The 14,423-nt window shown below is 43.1% G+C and overlaps 2 protein-coding genes across 2 annotated transcripts; both read left to right on the top strand.

Annotated features, from left to right (window-relative positions):
• Positions 1–4,309: 4,309 nt before the first annotated feature.
• On the top strand, positions 4,310–9,886 carry LOC118090501 (mas-related G-protein coupled receptor member H). The gene is made up of 3 exons (XM_035126305.2): positions 4,310–4,479; positions 4,585–4,694; positions 6,328–9,886. The coding sequence occupies exon 3, from the start codon at positions 6,374–6,376 to the stop codon at positions 7,361–7,363; it is 990 nt and encodes a 329-aa protein (XP_034982196.1). The 5' UTR covers positions 4,310–4,479; positions 4,585–4,694; positions 6,328–6,373; the 3' UTR covers positions 7,364–9,886.
• On the top strand, positions 9,885–13,235 carry LOC118090502 (proto-oncogene Mas-like). Its single transcript, XM_060277588.1, has one exon. The coding sequence runs from the start codon at positions 12,246–12,248 to the stop codon at positions 13,233–13,235; it is 990 nt and encodes a 329-aa protein (XP_060133571.1). The 5' UTR covers positions 9,885–12,245.
• The last annotated feature ends 1,188 nt before the right edge of the window (positions 13,236–14,423 follow it).

Raw genomic sequence — 14,423 nt, 5'->3', positions numbered from 1 at the left:
GTATAAACCAGGCATCCCCAAACTGCGGCCCTCCAGATGTTTTGGCTTACATCTCCCATGATCCCTAGCTAACAGGACCAGTGGTCAGCGGTGATGGGAATTGTAGTCCAAAACATCTGGAGGGCCAAAGTTTGGGGATGCCTGGTATAAACAGATTCACTGATCCTTGAGCCATTTCTTAGCACAATCCAAAGTGTTGGTGCTTACCTTTTGAAACCGGATATAGGCTTGGTGATCGAATGAGCACAAGTACTTCCATGTCAGCCACCTGTCCTACCATTAATGGTGATACCTGGGGGAAGGGAGGATCTTCTTAGTAGTGGCACCCAATGTATTGAAAGTGCTCCCCAGAGAGGTTCAGAAAGTGGCTCATCTCAGAACCGAGCAAAGAGCATTTTATTTTATTTTTGCCCAGAAAATTTGTAGATGTGATTATTTTACTCCTCTGTGCTCATTGTATTGTAGTTTTGCAATGTGGTTGCTTTTATTGTTGTATCACTGGAAGCAACATGGGACATATTTATAACTGATTTTATTTTTTTTGAAAAATAATGTGATGGAAACATTTGCCTATTGCTTTAATTCTTCTGATCTCTCTGAGATCAAACTTTCAAATAATACTTAGGAAAAGATGGGAAATGTTCTTGCAGCCGGTTTCAATCCATTGAACACTTACTATACAAGGTCATCACATCACACACCCCTAATATTACACACACTTGGTGAAAAAATGGAATTTACTGAAAAGTGATCTCTTATCACTTTATTTGTATTTATGTTTTCTATACCTGGATTTACAATGTTTACACTTGGTTTTTGCTAGTGACTGTAGTTGGATTTTTTGGGTGGGTGGGTTTGTTTTACATTGAGAAGGTTACATTTTACATTGAGAGGGCGGTATAAAAAGAAAGAACAAAAGGATGGGATATAAATACAACCAGCCAACCAATATTCAGATAGGGCAAGAAGATCCACAATATCATCTCTGTTGTAGTTGTTGTTTAGTCATTTTGTTGTGTCTGACTCTTGGTGACCCCATGGACCAGACCACGCCAGGCACTCTTGTCTTCCACTGCCTCCCGCAGTTTGGTCAGACTCATGTTAGTAGCTTCGAGAATACTGTCCAACCATCTCGTCCTCTGTCACCCCCTTCTCCTAGTGCCCTCAATCTTTCCCAACATCAGGGTCTTTTCCAGGGAGTCTTCTCTTCTCATGAGGTGGCCAAAGTACTGGAGCCGCAGCTTCAGGATCTGTCCTTCCAGTGAGCACTCAGGGCTGATTTCCTTCAGAATGGATAGGTTTGATCTTCTTGCAGTCCATGGGACTCTCATCTCTGTTACCAGGTGGGTATCCATGCAGTGAGAAGAGGATACCTCTGGGCAGGGGTGGCTGATACCCATTAGAACCATTGAGGCGGATGGCAGCAAGCCCAATAATTCATGGAGCCAGAACCAATCACAGGCTGAGTCAACAAATTTTGGTTTTCTGTTCTATCTTCCTCCCTGTTGAGTTCTACAAGGGTCAACTAAGGAGAAAGAAGTTGAAAGGCAGACAGAAAGAGGTTGGTGGGGTATTGCCACATTTGCCCTAATAGAACAGCCTCCACTTTCTCTGGGGCAGCCACTTGCAGCTTCTGAAACAGTAATCTTGTTTCCTGCAAGTAGCTAGTAAATTAGGATACAGGAATCTCCTTTATATCATATACAATTATACTGATTTGGATGCAAACTGCACTGCAAACAGGCTTTCTTCCCCCTTCCTTTTAGACTGAGCTCAATCAGCAGAGCCTGAAACTCGATCTCAGGGTTGTGGATTTGAGCCCCACGCTGGGCAAAAGATTCTAGCATTGCAGAGGGTTGGACTAGATGGAGCTTTCCAGCTCTAAAATTGTATGATTCTATGACTTTGCAGACAGGTTGGCAAGTGTGCAAATGAGGGGGGGAAACATCCATTTCTAGGTAGGGTTTGCAGTCAAATCCTTCCAGCAAAGTGAAAAAAATTTTTTATTAATGACATGATCAATAAGATAGTGGGCACTGCAACGATAACAAAAAGAATAATAGGCAAATAAGATCATACACGGGTGAAGGGAAGCATGGGGAGGGGGGAGGGAAAGGAAGGTATTGAAATTGTAAAAGGATTTATGTTTTCTATGTTTGAATATGTATTGAACTGTTTTAATTGTTGTTTTCTTTTTTAAAAAATTAAATTAAGAAAATTATTAAATAAAAAAACCAAAACAACAACACCAAAGAGACAACTTTAAAGGGGCTGTCTGCCTGTAAGTGAGCTCCACATGCCAAACCTAGCTCCTGATAGTTCCTTTCTAGTCAGGTATTCCTTACATGTGACTTACATTTGACTGTGTCGACCACAGCAAACTATGGCAAGTTCTTAAAGAAATGGGAGTGCCTGATCACCTCATCTGTCTCCTGAGAAATCTCTATGTGGGACAAGAAGCTACAGTTAGAACTGGATATGGAACAACTGATTGGTTCAAAATTGGGAAAGGAGTACGACAAGGTTGTATATTGTCTCCCTGCTTATTTAACTTATATGCAGAATTCATCATGCGAAAGGCTGGACTAGATGAATCCCAAGCAGGAATTAAGATTGCCGGAAGAAATATCAACAACCTCAGATATGCAGATGACACAACCTTGATGGCAGAAAGTGAGGAGGAATTAAAGAACCTTTTAATGAGGGTGAAAGAGGAGAGCGCAAAATATGGTCTGAAGCTCAACATCAAAAAAACCAAGATCATGGCCACTGGTCCCATCACCTCCTGGCAAATAGAAGGGGAAGAAATGGAGGCAGTGAGAGATTTTACTTTCTTGGGCTCCTTGATCACTGCAGATGGTGACAGCAGTCACGAAATTAAAAGACGCCTGCTTCTTGGGAGAAAAGCAATGACAAACCTAGACAGCATCTTAAAAAGCAGAGACATCACCTTGCCGACAAAGGTCCGTATAGTTAAAGCTATGGTTTTCCCAGTAGTGATGTATGGAAGTGAGAGCTGGACCATAAAGAAGGCAGATCGCCGAAGAATTGATGCTTTTGAATTATGGTGCTGGAGGAGACTCTTGAGAGTCCCATGGACTGTTAGAAGATCAAACCTATCAATTCTTAAGGAAATCAGCCCTGAGTGCTCCCTGGAAGGACAGATCGTGAAGCTGAGGCTCCAATACTTTGGCCACCTCATGAGAAGAGAAGAATCATTGGAAAAGACCCTGATGTTGGGAAAGATTGAGGGCACTAGGAGAAGGGGACGACAGAGGACAAGATGGTTGGACAGTGTTCTCGAAGCTACGAACATGAGTTTGACCAAACTGCGGGGGGCAGTGCAAGACAGGAGTGCCTGGCGTGCTATGGTCCATGGGGTCACGAAGAGTCGGACACGACTAAACGACTAAACAACAACAACAACAACAACAACAGTCAGGTATTCCTTACATGCCCACAGCGACAGGCAGATGAGGTTTGGGAGAAACAGCCTTACCAGCAAAATTAAGTCTTGCTTGGCCTGCTGTCTGGAGGATCCCCATGCCTAGCACACATTTTCCCTAGCTGATGCCCTGCAAACTCCAACTCTCACTCTCCATAGCCAGCATGACTAAAGGTCAGGGATGATGAGAATTGTAGTCCAAATCATCTGGAGAATGCCAGGTAGGAGATGCTGGTTGGCACTGGCTGGCAGCACCTGTCCAGCGTTTCAGGCAGGGACTTTCCCAGCCCTACCTTCAGATGCCAAGAATGACACCTGGGACCTTCTCCATGCAAACCGAGACCTGGTTCGTCCTTTGCTTCCTCCAACCAAGAAGGTGCTCAGTGCAAAGGTAACAAAGCTAAATCCTTCACGTTTAGAAGCTAGACTCTTCGTGACCAAAATGTTACAAACAATGTCCCTGAACTGCTTGGCTGGGGACTGAATAGAAGCTTGCTATTTCCACAATAAATTGCAATATTTTTTTTTTTAAAAAAACCCTCTCTCCTTTTCTCTTTCTTCCTCACCCGCTAGTTCCTTCACTGTTCGATTTCCTGTGACAAATCCTCACCACTCTCCTTTCTGATATTCAACCTGTCCTGGGATCTCTCTCCGTGCAACCCTATAACTCGTTCACTGCATAGGAAGTCTGCGCTCAATAGACTCGCTTCTTAGGGTTGTCTAGAATTTGGGACAATCTCCGAGGTCCCTCCAAGCGCCCTCCTCTCTTCAGGATTTCTTCCTTACCCACAAATTCCCTTCCAGCTTCCACTCTATATCATTTTACGCACACCCTTCATTCCCGCTGCAGACCCTTCCCAGAGGCACCGCCTCCTTACTTCCCTTCCCATTTGCCTTCCAAACTTAGTGTCTTCCTTCCAAAATTAGCCTCACTCTGAGAGCAACGGGGTTGCATCGCTCTGTCCCGGTTGCTGCTGTTACAAACGTGGAGTTTTAACTATTTCATTTGTCTCCGTCTTTCATTTCCTAACTCGGTAGGTATCGGTTTTTCAAGAGAGGGTCTTCATAGCTCTTGAAAGTTTTTTCCCCGTCCTCAAATACCCTGCTGGGTTTGGCTTTCCTTTAATTTTCTCCCCAAGGCTCCTTTTGGATAACAAGTTTCTGATCTGGCTGCAAGTGTATCTCTCAGTGCTGGAAGTAACGCAGTTCAACCAGGGCTAGAGGATCTTCGCTGCCTTTTCTCCTGCAGGTAAGACGAATGATTGTCGTTACGGAAGTGAAGCTTTCTGGAACCACCAGAAGAAAACTGATACGTGCTTGATGGAGTCTCGTCTCCTATCTTTTGACTCCTCAGGGGGAAGAAATAAAACAGAATCACTATCCTTCGTGGATGTGAAGGAAGTACCGAATGTGGGACTTGATGGTACTTTGAAAAAAAAAAAATAGGAACCACAAATTTTGAGGTGCTAGAAGGAAGTTTTTTATTCATGTGTAATCATGGGTGTAGCCAGGGGAGTGCATGGAGCAGTTGCCCCCCATCAAGTAAAAAACAACAACAATCTAAATGACTAATTGTGCCGCAGATTTACTCAGGAGTGAGCCCCATTGTAGTACACATGACTCATCTGAGATGAGTCCCCAATTTACACAGGGGTTCTGTTACGAGCCCCTGCACGCACACACGCAAAATCGTGCATAATGGGGAGCACCCTGAAGTGACCCACCCCAGAGCCCAAAGAGCCCCCCCTCCAAAAAAAAGCCTCCCTGACCTCGCATGTCAGTTCTGCCAGTCCACTGAGCTGCCCTGCCTCTCCGGCTGGCGCGTGCAAACAGGAGTGAGAGGGCGGCTTGCAGGTGGCAGAGGGACTCAAGAGGGGCAGCACTTTCGCCTGAGATACACTGCCAAGTGAAACCGCCACCTGGGAGCAACATGGGCGGAGGAGGAAGCGGCAGCATCAAGTGGCCCCGCTCCGCCAGGCGCTGCGATGCAAGCCCCCATACTTTGCAGAGCAGCCCCGAGCTTGGATGGTGGCGACGCACATGGCGAAAAGGAGGAGTGCTAGGTCCTGATGGGCCGTTCCCTTGCCCACTCGTGATTGGCCAAGCGGAGAACCAATCAGGATTTTTAATAATAATAATAATAATTGGAGAAAAATTCGGGCCAAAAAAAGAAAAAAGGTCTGCTGTGGCGCAGTATAGGGCAATTGTTTTGTTCTGAGGGACAGAGGGAGGGAAAGAACATTAGATCCAGAATTATTGAGTCCTTTGAGTGTTAGCAGATGCTGCAGAATAAACTGGGTCAGATCAAGGGTTGTAACGTTGGGTGAGAACCAAAAGAGGACAAAGAAGGGATACAATGTTTTATCTCACTGTATGATCTCTCACCCTCATGTGGCACTCAACCAGCTGAGCTAAGGCTGCTTGGACTGAATCCTACAGTAAGTCCTAGAAAAGGCATAGTCTGGGGTTGTTCTCAAGGATGGGGCGGCGGGGGGGATTTAAGCTGGATCCCAAGCCCATTCAGCTCAGTCATGTGAGTGGATAACTTACCATAGAATATGTTCCTAAAAGGCATGTTTTCCTTCTACCAGGCTTAGACAGAGCAGAAGCAGCACGGCTGATAGGCAGGGTTTGAATCTGAAATAGCTGAATTTAAACCTGCTTGATTTATGACAGCTTCTAGTCCAAAGAGTTGCCCCCTAAGAAAGTAAAGTCACTGAAGCGAAATCTCAGTGCTCCACAGTGTTCTCTCCCCTTCTCTACCCCATTCAATTGACAATGAGAACAAAAATGAGAGATTCATCACCAGCTGCAGGAAACAGTGCAATATTTTTCAGCTTTATAGCATAAACAGGCTTCATTTTTTTCTCATTTTTCCCCAGTAGGTGACTCTGCAAGAAGTAGCTGAAAGAGAAGAGATTGAACATCATGAACAATAATGACCTGCACTCTCCAATCCCTTTGGGTGCTGAGGAGGAATATAATAGAATACACAATGCAACTGAGCTCCCAGACTATACTGATTTTGGTGACGAAACACGGCCATATGATGTAACGATTATTATTATCCTTGTCTGCCTTTTCCTCCTTAGCATCCTTGGACTTTTAGGGAATGGAACTGTCATCTGGTTTCTCGGATTTTGCATGAAAAGGACTGTTTTCTCAACCTATATCCTGAATTTGGCTGTTGCTGACTTTGGGGTCCTCCTAGGCTTATTTCCTTGGAGGATAATTGCCTTCCTTGATAATTTTCATCCGCATCTTGTCAATGTCCATGTTTACTATTTAGCGATCATAAGTGCCTATTGCTTTTTCTCCACAAACCTCATCTGCCAATTTCTGCTGACAGCCATCAGCCTCGACAGCTGTGTTTCTTTCGTCTTCCCCATTTGGCATCGATGCCGCCGGCCACCCAACCTGTCCATCATTGTGTGTGCCATCATATGGAGCCTCACTTTCCTTCTCACTCTCGTGCACATCCTTAATGACATTGTATTCTTTAGAGAAGCTTTTGCTTGGTACCAGTTGCTGGTGAGTGCTGTGTTTTGCCTCCCGCTCATGACTGTCTCCACTCTGGTCCTCTTCATCAAAGTTTGCTTGAGATCACAGCAGAGGAAGCAGGGAAGTGTTTTAATAGCCATCCTGATGGTGCTCCTCTTCTCCCTCTTGTTTGCTTTTCCATTTACTTTCCTTTATTTAATATTTTCTTTTTCCCATCTTACCTTTCGTAATGCACTACACATTGGATCTTTATGCTGCTGCCTAAACAGCAGCATTAAGCCACTGATTTATTTCCTGGTTGGGAGGAGAAAGAGGGGTCAATCCAGGGAGAGCCTGAAAGTCATACTCCAGAAGCTTTTCAAAGAGGAGGAAGACTGCAGAGAGGAGGTAGAAGTCCCAATCCAAACCGCGGTGTGAGACGTTCAAAATACAGTAATCAGAGAGCTCCACAATGACACCTCTTGCTATGACAATCTATGTTCCATTTAGCCCTCTTTTTTGTAAACCTGCTGCTTTTCACTCTTGATTGTACTGTATATGCCTGGGGAGGAGCGGAGATGAACCCTCATCTCATTTCTTCAACTGCGGGTATGTGATGCTTTTAGCACTTTGTGCTTGTTTCACTTTCTTATTGCTCTTTGCTTATTTTAAAGTGATTTCCTGTGGCTACTTTTTGATGTCATTTCAGGGGTAGGGTAAAATTCTCCTAGACCAGGCATCCCCAAACTGCAGCCCTCCAGATGTTTTGGCCTCCAACTCCCAAGATCCCTAGCTAAGAGGACCAGTGGTCAGGGATGATGGGAATTGTAGTCCAAAACATCTGGAGGGCCAAAGTTTGGGGATGCCTGTCCTAGACTGAAGGACTGCAGTGGTCAGGCCATCCCCGTCCAGGAATTTCCATACCTGGCAAAAGGCTCTCAGAGTCACAGTAGACACCTGAGCATCTAGTGAAAAAGATGTATTTAGAAGTACCCCCAAACTTCACACTCGCTCCTTCAAAGGGAGTGCAACCCCACTCAGGGAACTTGCCAACTTACAAAACATGGATGACACCCCACACCCCACCCGCAATGAGCCCCCATCTTCCTAGAATTCTTTTTTTTTAAAAAAATTCATTTTGCAACATCACATAGTGAACACAATACACAAATAAACACAACACAATACAATACACAGCATTGCGAATATACAAAACAAAAAATAAAAATAAAAATCTCTTAAAAATTCTTTTTTCTTCTTAACCATTTTCTGGTGACTTCCTCGAATCCCTCCCATCTGTGCTTCGATTTAATTCCATCTTTACTTTAGCAACTTCTGTGTTAAAGCTCTATACTATATTATTATCTTACTTTCCATAATTTCTATATTTTCTCTCTTAAAATCACCAATCACAGAAGACACCTGAGCATCTAGTGACAAAGATGTATTTAGAAGTACCCACAAACTTCACCCTCGCTCCTTCAAAGGGAGTGCAACCCCATTCAAGGAACTTGCCAACTTACAAAACATGAGGGCACCCCCCCACACACACCCGCAATGAGCTCCCATCTTCCTAGAATTCGTTTTTGAACATCAAATATACACAAATAAACACAACACAATACATTACACAGCATTGTGAACATACAAAACAAAAAACAAAAACAAAAATCTCTTTAAAATTCTTTTTTTTCTTCTTAACCATTTTAAGATGACTTCCTCGAATCCCTCCCATCCGTGCTTCAATTTAATTCCATCTTTAGCAACTTCTATGTTAAAGCTCTATACTATATTATTATCTTACTTTCCATAATTTTCTCTCTTAAAATCACCAATCAAGTTATCTTTCCCTTATATCATAATTTCTGAAACTACAACCTATACTACTTCCAAATGTATCTCAAATACTGCAATATTTCTTTAAATAGTCTTTAAATTTCTTCCAGTCTTCCTCCACCGCCTCTTCCCTCTGGTCATTCTCCCGGTCAGTTCAGCCAGTTCCATATATTCCATCATTTTCATCTGCCAATCTTCAACTGTTGGTACTTCATGTGTATTCCAATTCTTGGCTATCAAAATTCTCGCTGCTGTTGTGGCATACAAAAAGAAAGTTACTGTACATCTTTCTTGGGAATTTTGTTTCCTACTATATCCGACTATTGGGTATCATCTTCCTAGAATTCAAAAACAGTTGATCACCCCTCATCCAGACCACTACTGCATCCAGACATAAATTCAAAGCTTTCACAGCCTCTCCTGATTCCTATGTTATGGAAAGGGAAAGCTGCGTGTCAACATCATTGCACTGCTGATACCTTGCTCCAAAACTCCCAATGTCCGCATCCAATGGCTTCATATAGATATTAAATAGATATGAATGTTAATTGGAGTTCAAATGATAATACTGTAAGAACAATATATCATGTAAAAAGCTTAACATATATTCGATCTGCTTCAGCATTTTAACTTTTCATGTTTTAAAGTATCGTTGTGATTTTTCTGTTTATTCATCTGTAAGCTGCTTTGGGGTGTTTTTTCTTTTTTTACAATCAAGCAGTGTATAAATTTTATGAAATAAATGAAAAGAAATAAATGTGACATTGATGTGGTGCTTGCCCATGCCTTGTGATTATGTTTGTATAGGGGGATAGAAATGGTTAATGCAGAATGACCAATTAGAAAGCTCAGAGGCAGAGCCTACCTGGTTTTGAGGCTCAGCCCAGGGGTTTACCATAGAGAGATAGAGGAGAGAGGGTCAGAGAGAGGCAGAAAAAGTCAAACATGGTGGTTGTGACAGTTAGAGTGAGAGACAGGGGGTTACCATGGAATTGCCTGCTATTGATGGTGGGGAGGAGAAGGATGATCTGGTGGATCTGCTCCTTTCCACGAGTGACAGAAAATGACTCTGAATGCTTGCCCCCTCCACCTAGTTTGCATAACCTACTGCCCTTGGTGATCATGTCTCCCCACCAATAGACACTTTTCCCACCCAAATGGTTGTAGCTGTTGAAATACCAGGAAGTTGTTATCTTCTTTAGACAGCCTTGATTAGAAATGTGGGGAGGAGGTCTTGATTTATTCCATTTGTCTGGTACAGATAAAGAAGTACGTGAGACATGAGCTGCTTCCTCCAGAACCAATTACAAATCTGATCTTCATGACTGTAGCCTTTGGGGACATAAATGACAATAGTCTCCACCTCCTTGGTGAACTGATAATTATCTTTATATCCATTTAATGAGCATTCTCTTGTCCTATGAGGCAGAGAATCAAATTGAGTCCAGACGACGAACAGGAGGGACCGGTTTGCATCTTTGAGTGAGACTGGTAAGATTTAACATTTTCTCCATGGGGCATGAGTGGGGCCACATTTTTCCCCCTCTTAAGTCCTTAGGACCTGCCATTCCAGTGCAAGATGCTGTGTCCTTGTTTTCTTACACTCACCATCTCTGAAGACTGCTGATCTGCAGTTAGTCAGAAGGTTGGGTGAAACATTTACAGGAGAGGCCGGAGCTGCAGTACTTTCCGAAGGTTAATTCCCAAGCAACTCCAGGTAGGGTTGGAAAGACCACTTTTTAAATTGCTAGAGAGTAGCACTGAGAGTCTGTTAGACAAGTCCTGACCTTCATAGACCAATAATCTGACTCAGTATAAGGTCACTTTCTGAGGTTCTGCCAAGGGAGAGAACAAACATTGTACCCAGACACAATGAGAGTACTGTAATGTAATTGATGTATTTTAACAGGTATGCAGAATAGACTGGGTCATGTCACATGACCCAAGTCCAGCGCAGGGAATTCACCTATGATTGATCAGTGAAGTATTGGGATAAGGCAATACGAAGGGAGCAGATATCCATGTTCCTAGAAGCAAACACAATGATGGGGTTCCACTTCATATATAAACATATACACTCTATTTTATTATTGAATTCCTTTCTCTGTTCTGTGAGTGACTAAACCCTTAGTGTGAAGCTGCAATACAATAATTATCCCACTGAAGAGTTCATTTCTCTTCTTTTTATAAGTCACTCATTGAGTTAACACTCAGAATGCCAGTAGAGCACTTTCCTTACTCTTTGTCGTAAGGAAGTGAAGTGAAGGCTAATTACATCCCTTCTCCATCATCAGAGATCTCCACATTAGCTAATTGGGTTTCTTGCAAGCTCTTAGAATTGTCCCCATCAACCTCAGAACTACAGAAGAAGAGAATCTGGTAGGCAAAGAGGACTCCTAAGTCTCCCCAGCATGTTGTGTAGGAGGCTACATACATTGAGTATGTAGATGTAAACAGCTGTCTGGATTAGGGCCAGGCTGAAAGCCAGGAATGTGTGATGCCAACAGCTCTAAACTACAGCTAAATCAAGAGCTGAAGTGCTAATGCTCAGTTTTCTTGCACTAGGAAAATGGCTGGGGCCTTTGGAGGGGAGAGTAAGGTAAACCTTCTGTCATCACCACCACCAGGAGAATCTGTTCATTTGTTTATCAATCAAGTACGATTGCTTCTTAAAGGTCCCACTATTACTTGGGTAACCCCCCACCACCACCAACGTGTTTGCCTCCCATTCATCAAAAACAGCCTTCTTGGTTAGGGGGGAACCAATATAGACATATCAGAAAGCTTGCTATATTTTGGGCGGAATCCTGGGAACTGAGCAACAAAAAGGACACTGAGTTATAATAAGAAAACATGTTACATTACTGCCTGACCTCTCTTTCAGAACGTCCTCCACACGCTCATTCATTCCTAGACTGCTCTTTTTCCATTGGAAGATAGTCCCACCTGGATGCATATGCAGTAGGTAAGAGAAATTCACTGCTATAGAACTTTCTAACAAACTTTCCCTAAACAAGGTGGAGTCCTTAGCACTCTGTCTCCGTCCATTGCCTTCAACCTTACTGATATCTCTTCCTAGGCAGGAATGTTGAGCCTGGTCATAGTAAAAGAAATATGATTGAATCCCAGTTTTAGAGAGACAATACAAATTGGACAATAGGGCAAGGAGACCAGAGACTTCTCTTGCCACCAGTGAATCTCAATTTCCTCATAAACTAACTCACTAAAGAACAAAAACAGATTCATGAGAAGAAATCCAGAGGGGTGTGGCCCATGTGGGGGATTCAGTAATATTGCAGACAATTGCACCTATATGACTTTTGGCTTGATAGACAAAAGTTTTGGGTGTATGTGTGGTTCAATGGGCTCCTGGGTCTCACCATTCTGGGTTTTGCACAGAATACCAGCTGAGTCAATCTTATTTGTGATACTTTCCATTTCCTAGAGGAAACCTTTGCTCCAGAAGAGGAGACAAGATTTCCGCATGCAGTCATTCAGCATGGAAAGACATATCAATGGGACTTTGCAATCTGCTGTGGATGCTGTGACATACAATGAGTATAACAGCACTCATAATAGCTCATATAATGATCAAGATGATTTCCAGTATGAAGAATCTATAATGCATGGCTTTATTTTAGTTATCTGCTGTGTGGGATTTTTGGGGAATGGAATTGTCATCTGGCTTCTTGGTTTCCGCATTAGGAGGAAACCATTCACCACCTACATCCTTAATTTGGGTGTTGCTGACTTTGCATTCCTCCTGAGCCTAGAGTTCTTTTGTATTATTATGGCTTATTCTATTCTTTTTAGTATTGGTGTTTATCTCTTAGCCTTCACATACAACACTGGACAACTTCTTCTGACAGCCATCAGCATTGACAGATGTGTGTCTGTCCTCTTCCCTATCTGGCATCGGTGTGTCCGGCCGACACATTTGTCCACCATTGTGTGTGCCCTCCTATGGGTCCTCTCCTGTCTGCTCTGCCTAATCGTCTACATTCTCATAGAAACACGTTTCCTTGAATCATATAACATATATTTTGATGTCCTCATAGCATATTTTCAGTTTCTCATGACTGGACTGCTTTGCCTCCCACTCATGACAATTTCAACTGTGATCCTTTTTATCAAAGTCTGTTTTAAATCACACCCACGAAAGCGGGGAAGGCTTTTAATAGTTATTTTACTTACACTCCTCTTCTTCCTCGTGCTTGCTTTTCCACTCAATGCCCTTCTTCTCAATGCATTAATTGCAGGCCTGAATATTCCCATTCGATTCCATTATGCAGCTTTGTGTGCCTCCCTCAACAGCACTGTGAACCCCTTCCTCTATTTTCTGGTTGGGAGGAAGAAGGGAGGTCGATCTCGGGAGAGCCTAATGATCATCCTCCAGCGGGTTTTGAATGAGGAGGAGAATGACAGACCGGAAATGGATCCTCCTTGTTTATACCCACTTAGGAACCTTTCATAAGAGTTTTTTGGTCTGGCTGTAATGTGTCCAAGAAAAAGAGGCTGGGTATTTTTTTGGAAATTTTTGGGGTTTGTGTAGCTGAACTGTATCCTACTTTACAAAGGGAGGAGTCACTTCTTTTGTTATCTCAATATTTCTTCTGTGCCTCACCCACTTATTGTATACAGCACCTGAAATGTTGGCTACGAAGATATGAAGCCCTTTGGCTGAAAGAGGCTCCACACCATTTAACTATACTATACCAGGTGCACCACTTTTTACAGCAAACCAAAGTCTACTTGGAAGTGCTGGAAATAGGGTATTTCAAGGACTGCCTTCACTCCTGTGAGATCACCTGGACCTTATGATTTAATTCAGAGACTCTCCTTAGGTGCCTGCCAGCAATCATTGGCAGATACAAATAGGCCACATTTGCAGAATTTAATTCCATGTAAGATTAAACAACCTTGTGGTGCTTTAGTTGAGATTCCTGCATTGCAGGAGGTTGGATCAGATGCCCCTGGATGCCCCTTCTAACTCCACAATTCTATGAGTGTATGATTCCAGGAGGTTCTGAATTCAATTCTCTGTGAGAACAGGCAAGTTCCATTGTTTTGGGGATTTAAGCATGTCCTGAATGTGGGATGGAACACTGGGGCAGACAAGTCACAACAGTTCCTAGAGTGTCCACTAACAGGAACTCACCTGGAGGGACACTTGACTACAGGTCAGTTCCTGTTCCCTCAGACATGCAAATGAGTTGGATTAGACAAAAGCCCTAGCCTGCAATCACTCTCTCTCTTAGCTACTTCCTCCCTTCGATGGGGACACATCTCCAGAGAATCTCCAGTTAGCATGGTTCTCACTCTAGGCCTGCAGCCAAGAGTGAGACCAAATGGAGTCTTACTTTACTAAGTAGTCTCTAGATGTATATATACTTGTAACTTTTCTAAGCAAGCCTGCCTTTCTGAGATTATGCTGTAACTCAGGATGAAACTGTAAGTAAACTCTATCTTATTTTATAAACACTGTGTTGTGTATTTCTTTTAAGAGGGACAAAGGGGACCTTTGCCAGGAAGTGTAATATTGAACTATAAAGTGTAATATTGTTATAGAGATTCTAGCGAATCTAACGCACATGCTTTGCTGCGCACAAAAGGGGAATGTCACTCTGCTGATATTGGAAGCTTGCTAACACAAGCTCGGATA

The sequence above is a fragment of the Zootoca vivipara genome, chromosome 8 (genome assembly GCF_963506605.1).
Source record: "Zootoca vivipara chromosome 8, rZooViv1.1, whole genome shotgun sequence".
Lineage (NCBI taxonomy): Eukaryota > Metazoa > Chordata > Lepidosauria > Squamata > Lacertidae > Zootoca > Zootoca vivipara.
The sequence above is the reverse complement of the archived record's forward strand: the minus strand, read 5'-3'. Positions and strand labels throughout refer to the sequence as shown.

Bases quoted from the DNA above. Each gene is read 5' to 3' on its own strand.
- LOC118090501 (XM_035126305.2), top strand. From the start codon at position 6,374: ATGAACAATAATGACCTGCACTCTCCAATCCCTTTGGGTGCTGAGGAG.
- LOC118090502 (XM_060277588.1), top strand. From the start codon at position 12,246: ATGCAGTCATTCAGCATGGAAAGACATATCAATGGGACTTTGCAATCT.